The sequence below is a fragment of the Pygocentrus nattereri genome, chromosome 2 (genome assembly GCF_015220715.1).
Source record: "Pygocentrus nattereri isolate fPygNat1 chromosome 2, fPygNat1.pri, whole genome shotgun sequence".
Classification (NCBI taxonomy): domain Eukaryota; kingdom Metazoa; phylum Chordata; class Actinopteri; order Characiformes; family Serrasalmidae; genus Pygocentrus; species Pygocentrus nattereri.
The window spans coordinates 51,878,406-51,904,166 of NC_051212.1; the positions used below are offsets into that span (position 1 = coordinate 51,878,406).

Sequence of the window (25,761 nt, forward strand, 5' to 3'; positions counted from 1 at the left end):
AACAGCACAGCCTTTCATAAATTCTTATCAAGATATCATTTCCTTGCTGAGGCTTAAGAGAACGATTCCTCTCATTTTTAAGAGAAGCTATACTTTAGCAAGTGACTGCCATTCAATGACAAAATGCTACTGAATTGAAGCTTACATTCTAGTTCTGTCTTAGTCTTTTGGGTTTCAGTTTCCATCAATGAAATAGTTCCTGTTACAAAATGAAATTCAACTGCAGTCTTTAATTTGAGCATTTCAAATTCATAACAACGTATGTTCAAACCGTGACATTTCGATGCCAACACAAATATGGCTCTAAAACATGTCATTAAAACTGTAAATACAATTTGATAACGTCTATGCATCCTTGGGTGTTATTTTCTACTATGTACAATTCATTTTACAAAAGAAATGACAGATCCTGAGAATTCAGCAAAGTAAAACAGAGACAAAAACAAGCTCTGCTCAGAAAAATAACATTAAAAGAGAAATAAAGTAAATTCAATAAGTAAGATTTGTATGAGATGGAATTAATATTTTCTTCTCATAACCTCTTCTTAAAAACAAAACCTTTCCAGTTTGACTGAACTCAATTTCCTTCTCCTATACATGGTGTTCAAATGACATTCATGCCTCAGTTTAGTGCACTTTTTGCAGATATCTTCCAGGCAGTGTCGGTGGTTTATTTTGTTTCCATACACACCTCAAGGCCAATACATTGACATATATTACCCTGGGATTTGATAACTCTTCTAGACATGCTGGGTATCTGTATTTGACCAAATTATAGTGGTCCTTAGACAGTGCCCTGTGGAACACCATCAGCCAAATGCACTGTATATGTATGTAAAAAGTGTCAAGTATCAGTAATCACCTCTCATGGATAGGAAAATGTCCATGCATTCATAGCACAGACCAGACAATCACATGCATCTTCCTGAGCATGTGATTCTCTGATCATTCCATTCATTCAAATACGAACGACAATGTGCAAAAGAAAAAGGCGTCCTTCTTGGAGCTGAGAGGCACAGTCTTCTCAGAGCACTGCCCTTTCTTAGTCCATCGAGCAGCTCTGTGCACATGGCAATGGGGCTTAGTCAGCCATGTTTATTTCAGCTCTTCTGAACATGTCCCACTTGGAGTCACGTTCTCCGTGATTGAGGCAAGACAGTGGTCCCTGTGACATTTTTGGGTAATGGCGGTGGGCTCCAGTCTGGCTGGTAGAAATGGATGTTGAACGTCCTTGCCCAGTTAGCAAAGACGCGCTTCTCTGTGATGAAGCGGTGATGGCTGCCCCGCCGCCCGCGCTCATGGGAGATGTACATGGCACATTCGTCCGGCCCCAGGGGCTCATAGTAGTGATAGGGGACGGAGGGGCGTTGAGCTTCCCTAAGGAGAAGAAGAAGACAGAGAAAGTTAAGGAAAAGATGTCCCAGCAAAGTTAGCATACAGAAAGAAGTAGATTCCCAGATTCCCAAATTAATCTTGAGCTGAATATCCATGGGCAAGGCAATTAACCTGAATGTGTCTAGAGAATAAGTGGCAATAAGCGGAATAAATTGATTCCATGTAACACAATAAGGCTTCAGAATGGCCTGGGAGAGGTCATGCCTCAGTGGGAAAGCGTAATAAATCATCTCATTTTCTGCTCTTGGTTATTGTTAGAGTGGAGTCGATGTGCAGCAGGGCACCGTTGACACGGGGTGGGTGTTAAATGATATGGCACAGTGCTTCAAGCAAATAAAATAGATTTTACACTCATACTCATTAGGCGAAAAGATTACATTTATTGTAGTACTTACTTGCAGAAGTCTGGAGGCACCATGCCGTAAACGTTGATTCGGTCGCACAGCTCCAAGGCTATGGTCATTGTGAACCATCCCGTACTCAACCAGGAGTTGGATATCTTCCTGAGAGGGAAAGAGAAAGGATGGGGATTCACTGATTGATCAAGATGCTATCATTACATTGGGTAAATCTAGAAAAAGAATAATGAAATAATTCCTGGGGGCTGGCAAGTTGGAAAGGCGGTGCCCACGAGCCCAACTATCGGCGGCATTTAGGAAGGGTTCCCACCTGACAAGATCGTTTCTATAACAGAGTGTTATCATCAACTGCTCATCAACTCCGCTGTCCTGCCATCTGATACGGAAGCCCTAATGATTTTCTGACAAATAACATAATAACGGAAGAGAAACAAACACCATTAGGGAAGAACAGCGAGGGACGTGATTGATTAGGCGGCGTGATTGCTGGTAAATTACCTCTGCCAACAGAGAGCTGCCCATCTGGCAGCTGTCACATCCATAATCTCTCCTGTGCATATGTGCTTAGGTGGAATATAGAGTGTTACCACTTCTTCCACTTACTATCTGTCCTTTTCCAGGAGTTTGGATTTAAGACCTGATAATTAGCCTCTAGTCTGGCCTCAGGACTGCTTGACAAAGGTTACCAAGCCTGTTTTGTAAGGGCAGATCATTTGGTAGGAAGATGCTGGCCAGCTCATGCGAGAAGATGAGAAGGTCTTGCCTTTAGCTGTGTTGTAGATGACCTACAATATATCAAAGCCCCAGAACTCTCTGTGGTGTGCTGATTGGAATTTCTCTCTAAAGCTCAGGGTCCTTTAGAAATGCAGCAAAAAAGAGCAACTTGTTCTTGGGTGTGAGCTTCGTGGAGCCGGAGTTTGTGCTATGGTAAGTCAGCTTCAACAGTACATCTGTCAAAACTGTGAACACAACTTTGGTGTGATTGGATTTCAAGAGGCCGGTCGCTTGCTATATCAATGGATGTTCTTATATATTTATTTGACTGGGAGAATGGGCATCTTAAAAAAGTACTGTCCAAGCTTGGCTGCATATTTTTTATTCAATGTTTAGACAATTAACTTTATTCATTTTGAGTGGTTCTTTGGATCAAAGACTCTCAGTAACATGTCAAACACATATGATGGGTAGGATTAGGGTCAGGGTGAGGGTTAGGATTATGTTTTGGGTTGAGGCTTAGATTAGGGTTAGGACTAGGGCCAGGGTCAGGGTTAGGTTTTGGGTGGGGTTGGCTTTTGCAGAATGAAAGACAAAAAAATCAACAACACATCTACTTAATGTGGGTAATATATCAACAGAACATCTACAGGATATTTACTTCAATCTATTCAGATACTTCACTACTACTACTACTACACTGTTGATGGGTTACTTACAATTTGTTAAGAGTTTATTAATCATCTTCAAAGGACTACTCCAAATAAAGTGTTACTAATGTTATAATGGACAGCCTATCAGCTACGGTTATTATACAGTTTATGCAGTAACCATATATTGGTAGTTGTTTTTACAGGCACTCTGTAATTGGTCTAAATCTGTCTTTTTTATGATACATGTATATGTTCTAGAGGTACTGATGGTACCCATGATATATCTAGAGATGCAAATTGTGATGTCACCATATTCGCCAGGCCTACAATTTAGTGTACGATCCGAGCACAAGCAGGGTAGCTGGAATAACTGAATGGTTGTGATCTTCAACCCATCCAGAGATCCACACTAGGCCTAACTCTCAGGATCTTGTTTTATTTCTATAGCCTACAGTGAAAGGACAAAGCAAATGATGTTTCAGAAGGCAGCTGCCTGAGTTGGCAGGACTCATAAGTCCATTCGATTTGAATGGCCAGCCATGCTGATCCACCGTAAAATGAGCCAGAAAGAGCACTTACAGCAGGGGTGTTGATTTCCAGTCCCGGAAGACTGGAATGGAGCGCAATCTGGTGATTTCTCAACTTAAACACAGCAACAAAACCTGGTAGCCGAGCAGAATGGGTGATGATCCCGAGGCTAAACTTTCACCATTTACTTAACTATGTAGCCCACTCATATACTTATTATCCTACAATTAAAAAATGAACATGCAAAACAGGGTTTTTGGGGTGAAGCACCTTTATAACAGAACCTTTGTTGACAATGAATAACAAGGAACTCTATATCCATTAAACATTTTTATTCATTTTGTTTAACCTGGAACCAAATGTCCAAATCAAGAGCCATTCGCATATCTTGATTTTTGAGTCAGTCTTGCATGATGATAAAGGCACTCAGTTGTCCCGAGTGGCACTACAAAGAAAGTGTTTACCCTCTTGTCGGCGATGCCACAGCCACCCTTACAAAAAAGAAGTTTATTTAAGTGTGTCTTTTAAACTATAAAATAAGTATGCTTTCAGGATACTTTTTATATAATTAAAAACAATAAACGAAATAAAATTACACTTGAGTATACTTGGCTTATACTGACAAGTGTACAAAAAAGCCTAAGTATATTTGGCTTTATATTTATACTTAATCTTTTGATTGAGATGTACTTAAAAAAAGTATAATTAAGGATTCTTGTTTCAGGCATAAAGTTTAAGTATACTTGGCTTGTAGTTTGGGATGGAATAGCTCAGAGAAAACAGCACACAGGTCAAGCTGAACCTGATCTTTTATGAAAATTGTAGAGAAGTACAACCTGTTTGTGGGCAGCCAGCGACTGATTTCACATCACCACGAATTCCCTTATCGAACTGTGTGTTTAATGTGTTTCGCTTGGAACTGGACTGTTGACTTGAGTTCTTATGTTCTCATATTTCGGCATCATATGCAATATTTGTTTGAAAATTCTGATTTAGGAAGACAAACACGTTCGTGATCCTGAGTAGGTCTTGTGAATTTTGTATGTGTAGTTAAATAAAGTTAAGGGTATATTTCAAGGATTAAAATACATAAACAGAAACCTAGCAGTATACTAGTATACTAAAGTGTAGAAGAAGTGGTAAACTATATGTATTATGTTAAATTCATTGAAAGAAAACCTCCAAGTATGCATACAGTGTAAAAACTATTAAACTAGTAGTTTACTGAGAGTATATTTAAGTGTACTTTCATAAAGTAAAAAGGGATGGAAATATATAACTAGTACTCTAACAGTACTATAAGTTCACTGTTAGTATAGTTCCATAAAATGTACTACTCTTACACCTAAAATATGCTTGAAAGTATACTTTAATAAGCTAAAAAGTGGGCAAAGTTAGTCCCAAGGTCTACTGAAATAGTACACCTAGTACACACAAGTATACTACTACTACATTGATATTAGTAGACTTACTATACAAAGTATACTTGGTAACTATACTTTAACTTTACCCGGGTTTACTTATTAAAATTAAGTATACTTTTTTGTGAGGGCATCCATTGCTGGGAGTCCAAGGCAATGTAATTGTCCTGACTTTCACTGGGTGGTTAGGATGGTCATGGAAGATCTCCCATTACTCATCAGAACAGAATTGCTAGTTAGCAGATCAAATTCTAAACAATTACAATTGGGGGGAGTTCAACCGACAATTGAGGGGCGGCGTGTGTTTGGAGTCTTCTCAGATGTGCTGTCAGATGTGTATTTGGGGATCCATGATAAAAGTTTGAACCTCGTCCCTTTTCAGAGCTATTCTGTGGTTTGTGAGAAGATGCTCAGCTCTGTAACGCAGCCATATTTCATCTTCAGTAAGGCTGTAAGACATGAGCTACTCAGCGCCGCTCATTGAAAGCAATGCTAGATCATTTACTAGTGATTCTTGACATGTTCATCCTTTAATCAGCATTTTATCCCCTCTAACAAAACTGTCCACAGCAATCACCAACAACGTTTAGCACATCAGACATCACTGCAACACTGCAGCACTTCTCATTCTGGAGATGCTTACACAGAATTTTTTCTTTTAGTGAAATAAATGTTTCGGTAATCTCCACAGATAGCAAATTCCACTTCTCAGCTTAATTAAACTCAAACATCTCTCACTGCTTAAAGCTGGTTATCACACTTGGTTTTACTTTTTAAAGAGTCCACAGATCTTTTTTGTTTTTTTAGCTTTGAGCTCTGGAGTGGGCAAGGTTGCCAAATATAACAAAAACCATCCGCTCAACGTTTGATTAATATTTGACCATCTGTATGTTTGCGACCATGGACCTGGCAACCCTGACAGCAGGTAGAATGAGAAAGACTTCTTTCAGAGTGGATGAGAGAGGGGGTGTGGGGGGGGCGGGGTGGTTGTCATTTTACAAAGGGGGATGGTTTCTGTCATTTTTATGACCGGAGGGCCCACCCACCCCTCAGAGGAACAAGTGGGTAAAAACAGAGGAAAACAAACAAAGACAATAGAGACACCTGGTGTAAGTTAAAGGCCCTATTCTGCCCTGATTTACATGTAACAACCAGGTCACGCTCTGCAGAATAAACACACTGGGTCACCTTTATAGCAGGTGGGATGCCTGACCCCACCAGTCCATTGTGGAAACTATCTGTTAGGTGAATCAGGTGTGTTTTATATTTTTAACAGAGTTTACTAACACAGCATTAACAATACACTAATGACAGATTTACACTCACATAACATTCATAACAATAAATAAATGCCATTTTGAGGACCCAATCAGGGAGTGACTGCTGGCCGATGCCTTCAATCTGCTGTGCTTTGTGAATGATTCACTTGCGAGACATGACAGAAGCCAAGAGACGAGAGACACACAGACCTTTAATTCAGTGTTTTCACTCCAGGTTTGGAGCCATGGCACTTTATAGTGTTTCTCTGCTGCTCACACCTCGTTCAGCTCAAGAAGGGATTAATTAGCTAATAATATCAGGAATTTTAACCAGGAGACCCAGTTATGCAGGGCAGGGGTTTCAGGACTGGAGCTGAACACTGAACTAACTGCACTAGCAAACGTACAAAATCACGTCTGTCGAAACACGACGTCGTTTTCTGACCCACGACATTCAGTCTGATATTTAACGTTTATGTTTCTCCATTCAAACGTCAGTTAAATCTTCAGAAACAGAGAGTAAAGTTATAGCGGCGGTCTGCAGCTCCGTTAGGGGGACTGTTTATCTCTCGGCTGTTAACATCAGCTAAAGTTCTCTAAACGCTAGCATTGTCCACATCTGTGTTAATTAGCTGATGCCAATGATCACAAAGAGCGTTTTTCTCCTCATTATGAAACCCCATGGGATCCTTTACCCTCCCTGACGTAAAGAGCCGGTGGGCTTCTGTGCTTTTAGGTGCTTTGAGAGGCTCTCCAGAACAGGGGGAGTGGCTGAGTATGAGATAGGAAAAGACAGGAAAACATATATTTGGTTGCTTTTCGTGAGTTTAAGTGGGCCCAGGAGTTCTGGGGAAACTGTATAAGCCTGTTTTATCAACTTTGTTGAGGTAACGTTTCCCTTCCAAAGTAAGGAGAGTAATTTTGGCCATCTTTCACCTCTAGTTAGGTTTGTGTGGAGCAACGAAGACGGAAATTCCGTCCCAAATGTGTCGGCCACAACAGAAAAATCATGTGAAACCCTAGGATAGAAAATCCTGGAGGTGGAGCGAGCCAAGACATATCAATGCTGTACCAGGCTTCATATCTGACTCACGGTAAAATACATATAAAACAACTGTAATAACTAATAATTACATTAAATAAACATTAAATAAAATGCTGTAAAATTAGAGAAACAGAGCTTAAAATCTTCACATAACCAAGGAAAGACTGCTATACAGCGGGTGAAATAAGTATTGAACACGTGACCAATTTTCTAAGTAAATATATTTCTAAAGGTGATATTGGCATGAAATTCTCACCAGATGTCGGTAACAACCATCCAATCCACACCTGCAAAGAAATCAAACCATAGATGTCCATAAATTGTGTAATAATGAGAAATGACACAGGGAAAAAAGTATTGAACACATGAAGAAAGAGGTGCAAAAAGTCATGGAAAGTCATGACTCCAGCTGAAATCTATCAATAATTAGAAAGCAATCCTGCCACATTAATATCGGCTGTTTCAACTGATGGCCTATAAATAGGTGTCTCATTACCAAGGTGCCACACAAGAAACATCTCATGATGGGTAAATCCAGTGAGCTCTCTCAAGACCTTCGCAACCTTATTGTTGCAAAACATCTGTAACTGGTTACAGAAGAACTTCTAAACTACTGAAGGTTCCAGTGAGCACTGTTGGGGCCATAATCCGGAAATGGAAAGAACATTGTTTCACCATAAACCGGCCACAACCAGGTGCTCCCCGTGAGATTCCAGACAGAGGAGTGAAAAGAATTATCAGCAGAGTCGTCCAAGAGTCAAGGACCACTTGCAGAGGGCAACAGAAAGACCTGGAATCAGCGGGTACAATTGCTTCAAAGAAAACAATAAGTAAAGCGCTCAACCACCGTGGCCTGCCTGCACACTCACCACTGCTGAAGAAAAAACATGTTGAAGCGCATTTAAAGTTTGCTCAACAACATTTAAACGAGCCTGTGAAATACTGGGAGAACATAGTTGGTCAGATGAGACCACGGTTGAACTCTTTGGATGCCATAATAGACACCATGTTTGGAGGTCAAAAGGCACTGCATATCACCCAAAAACGCTGTACCAACAGTGAAGTTTGGAGGTGGGAACATCATGATGTGGGGCCGTTTTTTCAGCATACGGCACTGGCACGCTTCATATAGCTGAAGGAAGGATGAATGGAAAAATGTACCGAGACATTCTTGATAAAAACCTGCTGCCATCTACCCGGATGATGAAGATGAAATGAGGGTGGACATTTCAGCAAGACAATGATCCCAAACCCACAGCCAAGGAAGCTCTCAATTTCAGAGAAAGAAAATAAAGCTGCTAGAATGGCCCAGCCAATCACCTGACCAGAATCCAGTTGAAAATCTGTGGAAGGAGCTAAAGCTCAGAGTTCATAGAAGGAGCCCATGGAACCTTGAGGATTTGAAGAGGGTTTGTGTGGAAGAAAGGCCCAAAATCACACCTGAGCGATGCATGCGGCTAGTTATTCCATACAGGAGGTATTGAAGCTGTCATCACCAAGAAAGGCTTTTGTACGAAGTATTAAATACATTTCAGTAAGCGTGTTCTTCTATTTGACATTTGATTTCTTTGCATGTGTGGCCTGGATGGGTTGTTTACCGACATCTGGTGAGAATTCCATGTCCAATAGCACCTTCGGAAATATATTTACTTAGAAAATTGGTGAAGTGTTCTACTTATTTCACCTGCTATATTGACGTGAACTTATAAGCTGACCCCTTAACTGTGTACCCAATCTTATACAGCTAGATCAGCTATAAAATACAACATATCGCTATTTCAAATACCGGGGGGTGGCTGTTTTTCCATCTAAGTGGAATTGATCATTCAGCCATCAATTTGGCAAAATATAAGACCTCGTTTGCTATTTAAAATAAGCTTTTGTAATACCACACCAAATAAAATGAGGGCGGCTTATGGTTCTTAAGATTCATCGAGGTTAGAAAGCATTTCAAATATTGACTGGCAGAAATGAAATGGTCAACTGACATTCTCAAAACATTAAAAGCGGCTTGGTTCTGCTTGCAACGATCACATACTGGGTGAAACAGGTGTGTTTAAGCAGGACAGTACACTGGCCCCCCAGGACCAGAAGTGCTTTACAGACTCGGTCTTCTATAGAGTTTAAAATCCTTCCCTGCTCTATCCTCTGGGTGTGCTTGGGGAAATCAGTGGGGTTTGACACTGATGCTGAAGCTATTCTCACAGCGTCCTTTGAAGGAATGGAAAAGCCCACTTGAACACACGACCAATGCGCATCAGACAGGATGAGCCTGTAAGCCTTTTATTTGAGGATAATCATGCCTGACAGAGTTTAGTGCGACTACAGCACTTTGGAAAATGGGGTGTGTGTTCACGTCTGGGCGTGAGCCTTCGCTTCAGCCTCTGATTGTGTGTGTGTGTGTGTGTGTGTGTGTGTGCGCTATATTCCGTGGGGAGAGTAATGGCTCTCGCTGTCATCACAGATGATGATTACCGCTGATCAAGTTCAGCAGTCCAGAGAATTAAAGTGCAGGATAATGTTTTAGCCACTACTTAAACCGTAGAATCTTTCTTCTACGGCCAACAAACAGGATCAGGAAAAGGTAATAGAGAATATTATATAAAACGTGCCCAGAGTGTTTCATTCACTTTTATCTAAAACATTGTTATAATGCAAATTTCCCACTGTCTGTGCTGCATGTGAGTAAAACTGACCGTTTTTTCTGTACAGCGTAAGTGTGCCAGTGTTCAGTTAAACTCCCAGGACAAAAAATGAGTCAACTTGCATGTTTAAGGTGGTAGTAACTTCAGGCTCCTGCAGATGGTGATAAATACCTGCGGGGTGTGACGGGATTCATAGATTGAGAAAAGGTGGTTCAGTGCAGTGAATGTCTCGTCTGATATGTGGAAAATAGGTCACAACGCAGAAGTTAATGACTGGCAGAATGTAGTGATTTCATTTGGGCCAAAGGCCACAGTGTGAAGGAAGTAGCTGAATTTGCAGGTGTATCGAAACGTACGGTCATACGGGTCTCCAGCAGCGGCAAAAATCCCAGTCTACAGGAAATTCTCACACGGAATTGTGGTCAAAAGACGAAGCTGATGGACAGAGACAAATGGCGTATTCCACCTGTGGAGAGTTCTTTCAGAAATTGGTTGTGAAGAACCTGCATTGACGTCTAGAAGCAACTCTAGCCTGGAAGTGAAGTGATATTGATTCACAATTTATTTCTCCCTCAAAAAATTTGTCACCACTTTAAACACTTTTTTTTTTGTCTGGCAATCTTGTTATATAATTATGAAAGCACTGTTGAATTGACAGAAAACATGCTTAATTTGTAAAGCATGTGGACGTGTGCTTTCGCTCGGACGTTCCTAAGGCAGGGAGCTCTGCTAATTATTTTTAATATCATCCAGGCCTACGCACAGCAGTACATTTTCAATAAAATATCTTCTACTTTACTAATATATTGATAAAACCCTGTAAAATAAAATAAATCATATATAAAGTCATATCATATTGAAAGGTAAGCGTCTGCACTTTCCACAGAATTTCCCTACTGGTTTCAATGTGCAACGTGTAAGAAATAAGGTATAATATAAAATCACGCGACATGCTTGATGAGGATTTACAACGTGGCACTGGGAAATGATGAGCATTTGCAATGCTGAGGAACCCAGTTTAGCCACTCAGAGGAAAAAACTCCCATCATTTCCCACCAGAGTGCTGCATGTTCTCTTCGGTTAAGCGGAATGTACAGCAGATCCTCCAGAGCAAATGCTGTTTGTATTCCTCACCAGGGTGTTCACACAGGAACAAATCAGTGTGAGGGCACGAGGAAAAGAAAAACACACACAGAAATAAAGTTCCATGAAGTGTCTGCTTGGTGTCTGGCATGCTGGGCTCATTCTCTCACCCCTGCTGCCACAACTGAACCCGTAGGCATTGCTATGCAACTGTCAAGGGCTTCTTTCCTTCCAGTGCCCTGCAACAACTCAGTGCTGCAGTCAAAATCGTCACAAATGCTTTCAGTCAAGCCTGGATTCTCGCGCTCTTGTTTCTCGACGCTGAGCCAAACGAGGGCCTCGATATGCAGTGAGCCAATCCACTGTTGGTTGGAATTGCAAAGCACATTCACACGACAAGCATTAAACACGGTAACAGCAAACAGGAATAATCCTCAGAGAGAATTTTCATCATATCTATTTGTCACAGTTCAAGCCGCTTGTTCTTCTGATTGAGGCAGCAGCTGGAACGTTTGTTCACTGATGGGTTGCATTAAAGCAAAAAAAATCTCAAGACACGTTTGATGTGTGCTGGAGGCTAAGAGGCTAATGCAGCTAACAAGTAATAGAAGCTTATATCCCACCAATTAGCACTGGGCAAACTGCATGCATTTGAGTCAAGTAATCACAAATGTACTTGCTTAAGTGGCTTCTGACTGTTATCAGAATGTTGTCTCCATTTTAGGAGACGTTATTATCCAAAGTGGCCTACAAAACAGGCAAACAGCGGAAGCCGAAGTGATTCAACGTTCGTGGGAATACAAACACCATTCCAAAAAAGCTGGGACAGTAGGTACAATGCAAACAGAATGAAGCGATGTGTAAATTCACTTTGACCTGTATTCAAATGACAACAGACATGCAATATTTTATGCTCATTGTCAAACAGAGGCCTGTAACATGCTCCAAAAATGTTGGGACAGGGGCAATAAGATTAGGAATATTAGTAAATGTGTAAATGCCTGTATCTGATTACATTCCCTATCGGAAATTTTAAGTCCGTTCTGCATGTGTGTCACGTCACAGTGAAAGTTTATGCCGTTCAACATGGCAGAGCAGAAACCGGTCTGCAGAGGAGACGAAGTTCACGCTCTGGTCTTTAAGACGGCGGTGGGACGGACGTCCTCAATACATGTGAAGTACATTTTTCTGCCATCATTTTAAAGCAATTAAAAACACAAGCATGCCAGCTGCATCTCACTATGCCTGGACTCACGTGATGCTTGTTGTCATGGCAACGTCCACACTAAGTGGTTCTCTACACGTGCGTCATTTTGGGCCGGGCTACATGTAGTGAGCGCGCAAATGGAGATGTTCCATCAGATTGTTGAGGAGAGTGAGCATAAATACTCTAGCCTGAATATGTAATCGGAATGTATCGGATTGGCAACTCAAATGTTCCAAAAAACATCTTAACCAGGTTATGCAGTCATGTTTGGGTACGAAAGGAGCATCCAGGAACGACCTAATCCCATCCTTGCTCAAAAAATTCATCAACAACCCAAGAACAGCAATTCTCGAGCAATTGCAAGCATTTTGGGCATTGCACCCTCTGTGGTGCGGAGAAATCTCTGTGTGTAAAGGGAAAAGATGAAAACCAATGTCCGGCGCTCAGACGTGTTCAGACGGCACTGCATTTAAAACTGTTTCTGTAATGAATGAACTCAGGCAAGTGGAATATCTTATCTGCTCAGAAATATCTCCTGAAAATGAACAAGCTGTGCTGTTTTGACTAGATAAAAAAGGAAAAACCAAACCATTTCCTTGCTTGTCGTGTTAAAGATGCGGAAAGTCAAACTTTCCTTTACACTCGCCAAGAATTCATGGTCTTTGCATGTTTTTTTCACAAACCAAGGCCGAGTCCTCGCTCCAGAAGAAATCGCTCTGTTTCATATAGGCTTTGAGTGCCTCTTCAATGTGCAGCACTCACAAAATAAAAAACGTTTTTCAAACCAAAGAACACTCCAGAAATGTGAAATGGAGTTTAAACAAAAGACGTCTTTAATAGCCGAACTTTCCGTCCGTGTACCTCGCTGACGTGAATCCCGCTTAAACAAACAGAGATGCGCATTTGCTCTGATGAATTTTTTTTTCCCTCTCTTGATTAAAGAAATTTCTCGTTCAGACGAGGCGACAAACGACGGCCTTGGAGCCGTCAAATAAGCAAAGGCCTCATCAAAGTTTCTCGGAACAACTTCCTGACAGGGCGAGGCAGCTCTGATGAAATTCAGACTATGTCAAGGAAACAAAGATAACGACTGCAGCAGCGGCTGGCCTCTCTCACGCTGGCATCTTACAGAGGCTTCGGCGTGTTCCTCATAGCTGTCTTCATTCCTTCATCCTCACGTCTTCTTCTACTCATTTTGCTCACTTTGGAGAATTACTCTGAGTAAATAGCAGATAAAAGAGGAAAAGGCGCCGCTGATTACATTCCGTCGTATACAGTGTGGTGTAACTGTTAACACAATATAATAGGAGCCAGAGATACCAAGAACCAGACTAATCCAGTTTGTCACTCAGACTAATTAATCAGTGGCAATATTTGTTTTGCTTTTGTAATTAGTCTCCACTGAGTTTGCAGGAAAGCTCTGCATCATTAAATTAGGCTGATTAGCTGATATGTCATGTTGATGTTGCATTTCACAATTACATACTGATTTCCACACACAAACAGTCGCTACTTCAACATCAAAATCTGACACCAAAAAACCTTGTAAGTATGGTTTAGTTCAGGGGTCGGCAACATGAGGTAAAAATAAACAATTCCTCACTTCCAGTAAAATGAAGCTCTGCTAAATAGTCTTAAATGCTGCGGTTAATGTAGCCTATATGTATTAATTCAACCTTTAACCCTGAAAGTTGGTGCTCAGACTGCTGGTCACCAAAGCAACACAGACAACAATCTCACCTAGTTAGTAACTAACGAAAAGGCAAAGAGATTTAAGAGGAACATCGATAACTTGGACACAAATGGACTGATTTGCATTCATTATCACTCCAGCCGGTTTCCTGATACGTTTAATCTGCAACGAGAAACTGTGAAACACCAAAGCGAAGACAAATTGTACCTGTTCACCTTAAATGGTGCAGCAGTTCCATTCTGGCGACTCGGGCACCATTTAAGGTGGAACTGGAAAATTCAAACAAGAAGCTGGAGAATGAGAAGTGACTTCAGCCTCGTAGAAAGTCCAAGACCCATTTTACAAGAGACTCTTCTACTTTTGTGGAAAAATTTCCTGCTGGATATGCGAGAAAAGTGGCTATAGATGACTTAAAGCTTAAAAGGAGAGCAAAGTAAGTCTGTGCTTTTGTTTATGTTTTTATCTTATACTAGTACATTAGTTCAGACTGAGACATATCTACAGCCAATTTGGTAACTTGGACATAAAATGTGGCTCCAACGGTGGTTTGATTTTTGTTGAAAAGACAAAATAGCTCTTCTCAACATTTGGCTTGCTGACCACTGGTTTAGACTAAGATCTTTTGGGAATGAGTGGCCCTACACCTTGATTTTATTTATTTTGTTCAAAATGAATGACTTAACGTTCCGCACTGACTTTCAGACCGCGGGGCATATTTACTTCAAAACAATGGGATCTAATTGCTCACCATGTGGCCATGAGGGACAGGGATGCAGCCTCACATCCTGACCCAAAGCGCAGGGGCGTGGCTAAAATAAGGGTGCGGAAGCTTTCGCTGTCAGTTTTGTGAGTCATGAAGTTGCAAAAGTTTGGGAACCCATGCTCTCTTGAATATCATTTTAGTTAATACAAGTCCATTAAAAATGCTGATCCTACCACAATCCTGGCAACCCTGGTTTGGCTCTGAATAGCCATGAGCATTAAAAAGAAATACTACGCTTGTCAGTGAACAGAGGACCTCTGAGAGTTTTCAAGCCCCTAAAAAAGACGCTGACATGTTCAAACACTTTGAGCAGCAGCAGATCAACAGTGAAAATCTCAGCCGTGTGGAACCATTTACTGCTTTCTACAAAGGACATCAGACAAGATTTGTAACCACTTTCAATGCCACAAGAGCCAAATATAAAATGATAGACATTTAAAAACAGACCATTTTTAAAATAGATTTCAAGTAGACTTTTTAGTGATTGTGAGTTTTTCGGGTTTCGGTTCTGTGTGTGGCTTTCGGTTCTGTGTGTGTACGTTCTTGTAAAGAAATGCATGCATTGTATATTCAGCTGTGATCAGTCATGTTTGTCTTATTGCTCACATTTGAACCAAAAGAAAGATTTTCCTTTAAAAAGCAGTAAATTGCTTTACAGGAGAGCCACCGGGTAGACCACCCAAACTGCCCCCATCAGATAAAAAGCACTTCAAGCTTTGATCTCTGAGAGAGAGGAGAAGATCAAACTGTTTCAGATCTGAAAACATCCACAGGTGTTTCTGTCCATCCTTCCACTGTGAGAAGACCACTCAGCGCTGTGGGTCTGAAAGGACGTGTAGCTGATCAAGAAGAACCTCACTGAGAAAAGGAGGTGGACACACCAAACAAAGAAGCTGAATGATGGACTGACCACCCCAGAGTCCAGACCTCAACACCACTGAAAGGGTTTGATTAGTTCAGAAAATCCAACCAGCTTCTCAGACTGAGCTTTGGAGGCGTGTGAGCAGATTCTTTGAGGAGCTGAACGTGAGTCTCCTGAAAAGAACGGAAGCTGTAGTAAAGGTAAAGAAGGACACACTGAAAAAATCTTTGATATTTATTTGTTAAGACCTCTGCGTAGTTGTCTGTTGCATGTAGGCTCTGAAGATGCGCACACTGTAATCTTTGACTACATTTGCCATTCAACGTAATAATGAGATGATTCCTGTGTGAATACGGACACTTTAAAATCAAAAGGAGTAATCAAGCATGCCCCCTGACCTGAACCCAAACTCAACATAGTACAAAATCAGGACAGAAACAAATAAATAAGTAAATCAAAACACAGCCACAGAACTTTGGCATCATGTTGAATTAATGTGCTTGATGTGAGAATCTTACATCCCTCAGAAATTGAATTCCCCTGTGATAGCCCCAGCGCCTCAGTTCAAATAGGCTGAAGCTACTCTGTGTGCTCATAACTCAGAAATGAGAATGACCTCGGCACACTTCACTCAAGGGCCCCAATCTACATATTTTTCTTCCTCACATTCCCCCTTTTCTCTTCAAATAAAACAGATCTGTGATTTCGGCGCTACGGTTTTGAAAAAAAAAAAAAAGTGGAAACGGATGCTCTGGAAATGGAGAGTAAATAAATAGATCAGGAAAGCAAAAATATGGAAAAAGAACAAAAATATGTGAACGTTGAGGGTCAGACAGGGGTGGTGCCGCACCTCCAAAAGCTTGAGATCTTTCGGTAAAAATAAAATAATCCTCCTTTACAGTAAAATAAAGCTCTGCTGGTCTTAAACGCTGGAGTTAATGCAGAACTCCTAATTCCCCCTTTAACCCTGAAGGTTGGCCCGCAGACTGTTGATCACTATAGCAAAGCAGACAACATTATCGCCTAGCTAGTAGCAAACAGAAAGGCAAAAAGAGAGATTTAAGACCACTATCATTTCATTGGTATCATTTGGAGACGAATGGACTCACTCCAGCTGATTTCCTGATACGTTTAATCTGAAATGAGAAACTGTCAAACACCAAAAAAGTCGCAAAGCTGAAGTCGCTTCTCAGTCGCCAGCATCTTCTTCGAATTCTCCCATTCCACCTTAAATGGTGCAGCAATACATTCTGGTGCCTCAGGCACCATTTAAGGTGGAAAGAGAAAATTCGAACAGGAAGCTGGGGAATGAGAAGCGACTTCAGCCTCGTAAAAAGTCAAAGCTTTGCAAGAACCGTTTGATTCCCTGTCTGTTTGTGCCTCATGTCATGATGGTAGTGATGGAGAGTTGCGATGGTAGTGGTGGGTGGTCACCCTAGTACTTTGAAAAGTAGTGGGTCAAATGTCCGTTTCAAGGTTATTCTTGCCCTTTCTCTGAGAACAAGTGATTCTCCCCTTAAATCATTTTAAAGCTAATTAATAGCACTCGTTTAAGACTGAATGAGGTCACAAGGTAAATGCTCCCAAACTGTGAGCGGACTGTTTATATACTCTGGCTTAAGGTGTGCCTGGCATCATCCACTTGGAAGCTGCTGAAGGCTGGAAATTTAATAGGGACTTACAGAGTAAGCCAGAGTCAGATTTGTTCACAGTGGTGGTGATAGGAACCAGACGTCATCATCATCATCATCGTCGTTGACCGCTAGTCCAAACAGGGTCGGGGTAGCAGTTGGGAGAGCAGAGAATCCCAGATGACCCTGTCCCCCGCAACTTCCTCCAGCTCATTCCCGGGGACCCCAAGCCGCTCCCAGGCCAACTTGGAGACATAATCCCTCCAGCGGGTCCTAGGGCGACCCCGGGGTCTTCTCCCGGTAGGCTGTGCCTGGAACACCCCCACCGGGAGGCGTCCAGGGGGCATCCGGAGGGTCCAGCATGGGGGAGCGGTGCAGTGCCATATTGGCAGTGGGAGATTGCGGGGAGGTCCTAGTTGGCCTAGGCCCCTGCAGCAGAAACTAGCTCTTGGAACCAGACGTCCACCTCTAAAATCTCCCTCACAGAAAGTAATTACATGAAATGGCTAGGAATACTCAGCCTGATGTCTGAGGCATTGTTCTTCATCTATTCACTGTGGAGGAGTACATGCATAGATACGTGTAGGTTCACTGGTGCTTTTGGATGGTAAATAAAATAGCTATATTTGTGTTGTAGTCATGGAGACCCCTGGTTTCTATCACCACCATTGTAAAGAAATCGGAGTCTCTAATGAACCACTTCACACCAAATGACTCTGAATGACTTTGCAACTCGGTGACTCAATTATGCAGAGATTTGAAAAAAATCTGTGGAATTCCCCTTTAAGCACTGATGGCTGTAAAGACACAATGGCCCGATGGTGACCGCTCACTAATTAACAGCTATAAAATGTCTGAAAAGTTATGGGCACATGAAAGCTGACTTGCTGCGATTGCTCTGCTCTACTGTCGTCTCTGGTATGATCGTAGCAGATGGTTTATCTACATAAAACGGACTAAATCAACCACTGCCTTTAAAACTCTGCTCTGAATTCATTTGCTCACAAGGGATTGAGATTGAATTGAGATGAAATTTGAATCAACAGGATGTATTACAGGACGTAAAATGAATATTGCCATGTCACATAATTAACAAACTAATAGTGTGCATAAAAATAAGATTAAGACTTAAGAAAATGCATGAGAACTTTTTTTTTTGGGAGAACTTTTAAGAACATTCTTTTTCTGCTTTGTCTCGTTTGGATCCAGCCCCAGTTTAGCCTTTTTTTTAGACCACCCACCATCTCAGCTCATCAGAACAATGAAATCACACCCCACCTGTCTTTGCCCGTCTCTCTCTTGAAGAGGTCATCGAACTGCAGCATCTTCTGCCAGGAGATGATGTAGACCTTGAGCTTGGGCAGCACCTGGTTCATGAGGCGCAGGTTGTTGTAGACTAATCCTTTGCCATCTCGCCTCATGTAGCTGCTGGGGCCCCAGAAAATGAAGACGGTGTCCTGGCTGGAGTTCAGCAGCTCGTGGCGGCTGCGAAGGACCCGCTGCATGCTGGAGTGCGCGATGACCCTCAGGCTGGTGCGACGGCCCACGTCCTGCGCAAAACCACGGCCGGTGGGCGCGTCGTTCATGCGGATGACGCACTCGGCCCGATCGATCTCCTTGCCCTGCCCGCCGCCCGTCAGGTGACCGGAGCTGGTGACCAGCGCACAACTTCCACAGTGCATCTTCAGGGGCTGTGGGGAACAGAGCCAAAGGTCAGGACTAGGGCGGTCAGTTTCCAATTTGATTAAGAATGTTTTCCTTTTTCGTCAAAATTTTCAATTTATTCACATTTTGTTTAGAGGTGCAAAGCAAACGAATACAATGTAGTAAACAGTAGTGATGGGCACAAATTTTATATATATATATATACACACACACACACACACACACACACACACACACACACACACACACAAATATCTGAACTCATTTGGTTATTTATTTATTTAACCAGGCATTCAAATCATTTACTCAGCATTGGCAAGTGCACTGGTGAGCTCCCATAGCCAAGATGTAACATTAGCATCAGACCAACTGCTGTTGTCTTCAGCAATGATGTGCATTGAGAGTGACATTTTAAGAAATTAGACTTTTAAGCCAAGAAAAGAGAAAACAGTAAACTATGTTTATTCATAGTATTCCAATAACATCAAACAATCAAAGTGCCTTAACTTCAAGTTCACTCAGAAGCACAGTGGTGGTTTGTTATGAGATAATTAAGCCGTAATCGATCCAGCAGGGGCAGTAAAACACATTTATTCTGAACACTCAGTTTAAAACTCATTTTTAAACTGTGTTACCTGATATATTTAAGCGATGTTTGATTTGCTGTATTAATAACAAAAGAAATGTGAAATCCTGTTGCGTTATTATTGTCATGTCCCAAAGCACATCCTAAACACGCTAAATAGCATGCAGAAACGTGCACAAATAGCAGTAGAAATGCACTCATTAGTGTGCTAGGGCTTGGTTTGAAACGTGGCGTTAAAACAGCCAGTAAGACACGTTCAATAGTCCAGCAGCTGCAGGGTTCGAATATAGCTCTGCTGTGCTGCTCATTAAACATTTCCAAGCCCAAGTTTGAGGCATTTCTTGATTAAGGATGCATGTATTTAGGTAAATTGATGCATTATTGAGGTGGGCTGATGTTTCGTGGGCTTCCTATTCGTCAACTTCTCGTTTGAAATGGGTTCTACGTTTGAGGCACCTCAGTGTGACTGCAACACCATTTAAGGTGGAACGGAAAAATCTGAATTAGAAGATGCCAAAGAAGAAGATAACTTCAGCTTCGTATACATGTACGGGTTTCTCATTTAGGATGAGACTCATTTAAGACAAACTCATTTAAACTAAACCCAGAGGGCCCATGATCAGGTTAAAGCACCCAGAATGCTAGTTAGTGCAAATCTAACTAGCTAATTACCCTCAATGGTAGTTAGTGAGAGTGACTTATCTAGTGGTATGGAATTGGCAGTTAGTGCTCTCCTTCAAGCGTGTTGAGCTTTCCAATAATGTTACTATAGTGGCAGTTCACATTCAGCTACCTTGCTTGGTAGCACTGTGTGATAAGGGGAGGCCTGACTAGCAACTGGAATTGAGAGAGAAAAATTGAGTAGAACTCCAAAAAAATGGTACAAATTAAATATAGATATTACATATGCAAATGCCCATTAAGGTCGCATGATATGGACACAAAATGCGACGCTCAATAAAGCTGTTTTACATCACGATGATGGTAAAGAAGCACGTAGTTCCTCTATGTTGCAAATCAAAAAACCTCACCGAGGTTAACCCCTGTGCACAACAGGGTACCTGCCTCTCCAAGACAACTGGCTTTATTAGAATAAGAGCCACAAGTGTAGTAGCTACAGCACTTTCTCAAACAATACTACGGCAGCACACATCACAGGCAGAACATCTTGTGAGGGGGGATATAAATGTACCCAAATAGCAGACAACAATTCAAGAGCTCAGTTGGTCTGTCATTACCTTGTTACCTTGAATTGTTGGTAGCCCGGTGAGTGGTTTTTTAGCAGCGACCAGCCAGCAACAACGACACTATAATACTCTGGACAAAAGATATGTTTATCATGTTTGTTGTTAGTAAACTCAGGCGCTCCTTGAGCGGCCGAGACCCAGTTTCGTAAATCCTCGACACCGGGGGATTTAACAAGAGACTCTGCCCTTTCTCCACACCTCCTCATTCATACCAAGCACTATTTCACCATCCATTCTTTATGGCTCTCCATGAATTATTCCAAGCCCACGTAAAAAGTACAATTGGTATTCAGGTGATGATAAGGGCACTTCCCTTTCACCCTGCCTCATAATACAGATAAAGAAGGAAGGGGTGTTTTTCTGGGATAAAGGCCTGTATCCGCTGCTCAAGGAAGTCTTGCATTTATTGCAAATTTTCCCTTCCAAATCCCGCCGTTCCGCTGCTTAAATCAATGATATGCAAAGAGCCCGTACAAAGCTGTGTAATTTGTCCTGGATGGTGGCATCTGCTCTGAGAGAAATAATAATAACAAATGGTGCTGGTGCACTCGGCGCGGCCCGCGGGCGCTACCTCAACATTTGCATGCGTTCCCGGTTTTGGCATCCGCGCCTCTGTTTCTCTTGTTAATGGAATTCGTTGGCCCCCCTCCGGGTCACTGGAGGCTGCTCCACTGACATAATGTTTAATGAAGCCAGGAGTTAATGAGGTCCTGGTTGCCCCACGTGAGCTTCCCATGTCTCTTCAAGCGCTCCCTTCAACATTCCGGCCAGCCATGACAAAAAATAGAAAGGCTTCCATCGAGAAATCCAGGGACAGATGCATGGCTGAGCTCTGGAGAGCCATTCTGTTCAGGTGTTGAGCGTAATAAAGCCTCCTGAATGAGGACACCAATCAACGAGCCAGTCAGTCATCACCTTCCATATATATGTGCTGGGCATGGAGGGAGCAGCCTGAGGACGTGCTTTAACAACATGAGCATATTTCCAGCGGCTCAGCGAACCTGCGAGAACCAAATCAGTCATATCTGTGCTCTGCACGAGGGTGGAGGGCAAGGATGGAGTAGACATGTTTATTTTTTTTTTATCCCTCTCTCCCAGCGGAATCGGAGCCATCGGCAGCGGCGGGCTTGTCCTTCACGCACTGAGGAACATGTTGCAGAGAGGGGCAGAGATGCTGGCAGCAGGCTTGAGAAAACATCATCTCTGGCCTAACAAACAGATTAACCTTGGGGAAAGGGCACGAGCGCAGCAGGGGCTAGCAGTTGGGTTGGGCATGGTGGGTTCTTCCACTGTGGTGGGAGGGTAACCTTATCAAACAACATATCAGCCCAACTCCACTTAGGGGCTGACCCGAATTGAGACGAGTATGTGGCCTGTACAAGGTCTAGCATTCCATTTTGTAACTCGTACCTGGTCACGTCCGTGGTCAAAGGTGAGGGACCACTGCAGCATCAGTGCCAAACCATTAAAGCGACAGTTAGATGTTTGTCTGCAAAGCAAAATCCCTTTAATTAATGTCTACAGTGTTCATTGTACACTAATGTTCAAATGTTTTGGGATCACTTTTCATCGATTTCAATTAATTAGTAGGAAGCTGTAAAACATCTAAGAAATGTCACAGGTGTCCAGATTGATGAGATGATTCTGAACCACTGAGAAAGCTGTAGAACACTGAGAATGAAGTTCTGTTGAATGCTACATTTGGAACGCCTCATATTTGGAAAGTGGTGATCAAATCACAGGCAGATAACTTTCAGAAATCTCTGTAAATACATAATTATGGTTGCACACTGCAAAACAACCTTATTATATTATTCTGATTCTCTTTTACTCTTATTGTTCTGCCAGATTTTGCGGCATAACTCGTCCTGCAGTTTTCAAGATATCAGCACTGTTCCAGAGTGCACGGTCTGAATGTGTGATTCAGGCTTGTATACAGCTTTTTGATCGGATACACAGTTTCTTTGTAGCAATGGAATTTGGTGGGACTTTTTCCCAAAGCAATGGAGTGCAAAGGTTCTGGTTCTTTCTTGTGCCACGATGATACAAATACACTAACACCCACACTCAGCAAACCACACATCCCACAAATATACTCAACACACACACACACCCCCACTATTATTATTATATGATATTAAGTAGCAGTGTATTTAAGGTGGCACTGAATTTAAGGTCGCAGGAGATTTCAGGTGGTGGTGGATTTACGGTGGAATTTGATGTAAGGTAGTAATAAAATTTAAGGTGGCAATTGGTGGTTGCTATGGTCTTAGCAACCACCTGTGATACCATAGCAACCACCATAGATAAAGAAATAAGTCAAATGTTAGCATGGTTTGTCACCATTTTTTAGGAAGCCAAAACAGACTAAGCTAGCCAAATTATTCCGCTGACGTTGTATAAAAAGTCTTTAGATGAAAAGATGCATTAATTGTCAATGCTTGCAGGACTTCAGCACATGGAAATTTTAGCTCAGCTGTATGTTAAAGCATAGTAGAATGAAACTTTTAAATTATGAAATACACACTTGTGCTTGCTTTATTCCGTAACTATTCAATGATAAAAGTAAAGAAGAAAATGCACAACATTCCGACACTCCATTGTAATTCTTTTAACATCTTTAGCATTTGTTGTTCTGCAACAACAAATGTGTATCATCACAGAAAAGCAAGCACAGATGTTTTCCATTCCATCATGTTTTCCTTAAAAGACTGCTGCTCTGTGGTTCAGTGCTTTTCAATTTACATCTTACAAACACACAAAAGCAGCTTTGGTAAGACATCAACATAAAACAATTCAAACGAAAGTGTTAACACTGAAAATGTCATTTTACAGAGCAGTGTCATCTTAAACAATGCAGTGATACACATTCCTTTTTTGTCTTTCAGATTCCAGTTAGACAACCAAGGACAGAAACTGTTTGAGCTTGCGGTACTGCAGAGATGGTTGTCATGGCTAGACCTACAAAACCACAGCAAATGCTGCCAGCAATATTCAAAACTTCTTTCTTTTCTCTTCTGTCTCCTGTCCGGCAGTAGTCATGGCCTGTAAACCCATCCAACCCATCCCATGTGCTTGCTAGACACAGCAAATTTAATAAGTTCACCGTGCCTGTTGGATGGGTTTACAAGCTGATTTGTCCTTTCTTGTCTAGCTCAACAGTTAAGATCATATCTGCTTTGCCCAATGAAGCGCAATAAAGGAGAAGCAAGAAACAAAAGCACCTCTGCGACAGCTTTGCCCACATGCCTGCTACTGAGATGCCACGTTGCCTGCAGCGTTGCCGGTATAAAGGGCTACTCCTATTAACGTAGGAGCATGCTGGAAGCAGCACTCAACGGCCCAGTTGCCGGTTCTGGTCTGAGTTATTTAAGCTGTTCAACCTTGTGTTTAGTGTGTCTTGGTGGCGGGGCTGATTGTGGTTTGCTGTATTTGGGCTAATCACTCGATCTATGGTATGGCAGAATCGGCATTCTGGTATTCAGTATTTCACTGGATAATCTTCCAAGGAACTGTTTCATACAGTGTACAAGATTCCATTACACGTGCCCCCTGTTCTATATCTTGATGTAGATGTCTCCTGCTCACTGCATAAAGTTTAACCTTGGTGACCTGCCGGACCCTCATCCCAGCGTATCTCATTCATTATGATTTATGTTTAAACAAGGAAGAACTTGGCACAAGGCAGGTGCAATGAGCGAATCCTGCAAAGGTAATATTAGGTTTGATGAAATTTTCCTTCAATGACAATTTCAGGTCCTTAGCCTTCAACGATGACAGCCATTCTGTCTCTGAGGTTGTTTTCTTGCCACTGTCACACCTCTGGTTTGTAGCTCTGAGGCGATACATTGTGTAAAGCAAATTTCTGACGGGAATGCTACAAAATGAATCTTGTTTCTTATATTGTTCCTTAGCACAGCAAGATTAACACCACTAAGCTATTCTGTAACAGCTTGAGGTCACGAAGGTCAGGTCCATCTTCTGTATAATTACCCTGTATAATTCTCACCACAGAGTAGAATGAAAAGTTGAGTAAACACAAAGATGCCATTTGGCTTGCACCCTCAACTGCATGTCTTCATTTTGAGGAGGAAATGAATGGAGGAAAAGCCTGAATGAGAAACACTGAAAGCGAAGCTCGCAGGGCGCCCCTATGAATAATCACCATGCGGGAGCGCAACCCAGTAAGATCTGCTATAGTGCACAAGTAATTTACGCTGTTTAATTATCCTGGCACGGTATTTAGTGAGAAAACGCTGGAACACATGCTAAGAAATACAGAAACGACACAAAGGGAGAGCCTGAATGTAAATGCTCTGAGGTGTTTCCGAGAAGAGTGGAGGAAAAAAGAGACAAAAATTGTTTTCAAATGTGCTATTGAGGGGAAATCAAATTGCATTTGCATTATGGGAGGAAAGGGGCTTAGGGGCACAGTCGATTAAGAGCCTTGCTGGGAGAGCTCTCTCGCTCACTCTCGCTCTACTTCTCCCTCTCCCTCTCTCTCTGGCCTGCTGATCAGAGATGCCCACAGCACAGCGATACAGCGAGCTAATAAAGGTGAACCGATTGGGCGTGCCAACCTTACCAAAAACCAAGCACCAATTAGCCAAATCCCTTCGGCCTCCCATCATCCTGCTTTGATGGCAGCTGCCGCATGTTCTGACTGTAAGCTCTTAATTAGACAAAGAGCTTTTTCTTCCACCTCATCTTGTCCAAGATCTTTTCTAAAAAAGAAGCAGGGCCCAATTATCCACGACCGAGAGGAACGGAGCATGACCCAAAGATGGTTCATTAAAAGGAGTCTGCAAGGGGTTGGAAGGACTTTTGAGGAGTCGGGGTCTGGGACAAAGAGATGGGAGAGGTTTGTGTAGGTCAGGTGAGCGCTGGGGTGACTCGTGGACCGCCAAAAAGTAGGGTTTGATCTAGGTCTGTGGTTCCGCAGAGGGAACTAGAGAAGAGGGGGCGTGAAGTTTGGAAAGGTAACAGCATCCCAAAGGCTGATTCT

The 25,761-nt window shown here is 42.1% G+C and overlaps 1 protein-coding gene across 1 annotated transcript in view; it reads right to left on the reverse strand.

Annotated features, from left to right (window-relative positions):
* Positions 1-210: 210 nt before the first annotated feature.
* The window catches only part of st6galnac5a (ST6 (alpha-N-acetyl-neuraminyl-2,3-beta-galactosyl-1,3)-N-acetylgalactosaminide alpha-2,6-sialyltransferase 5a), a 51,464-nt gene continuing 25,913 nt past the window's right edge, over positions 211-25,761 (reverse strand). The window contains exons 3-5 of the mRNA XM_017683592.2: positions 18,537-18,949; positions 1,791-1,898; positions 211-1,377 (exon numbers count right to left, since the gene is read on the reverse strand). Of these exons, the coding sequence (XP_017539081.1) occupies positions 1,131-1,377; positions 1,791-1,898; positions 18,537-18,949 (768 nt within the window). The 3' untranslated portion in view covers positions 211-1,130. The remainder of the gene's footprint in view (positions 1,378-1,790; positions 1,899-18,536; positions 18,950-25,761) is intronic.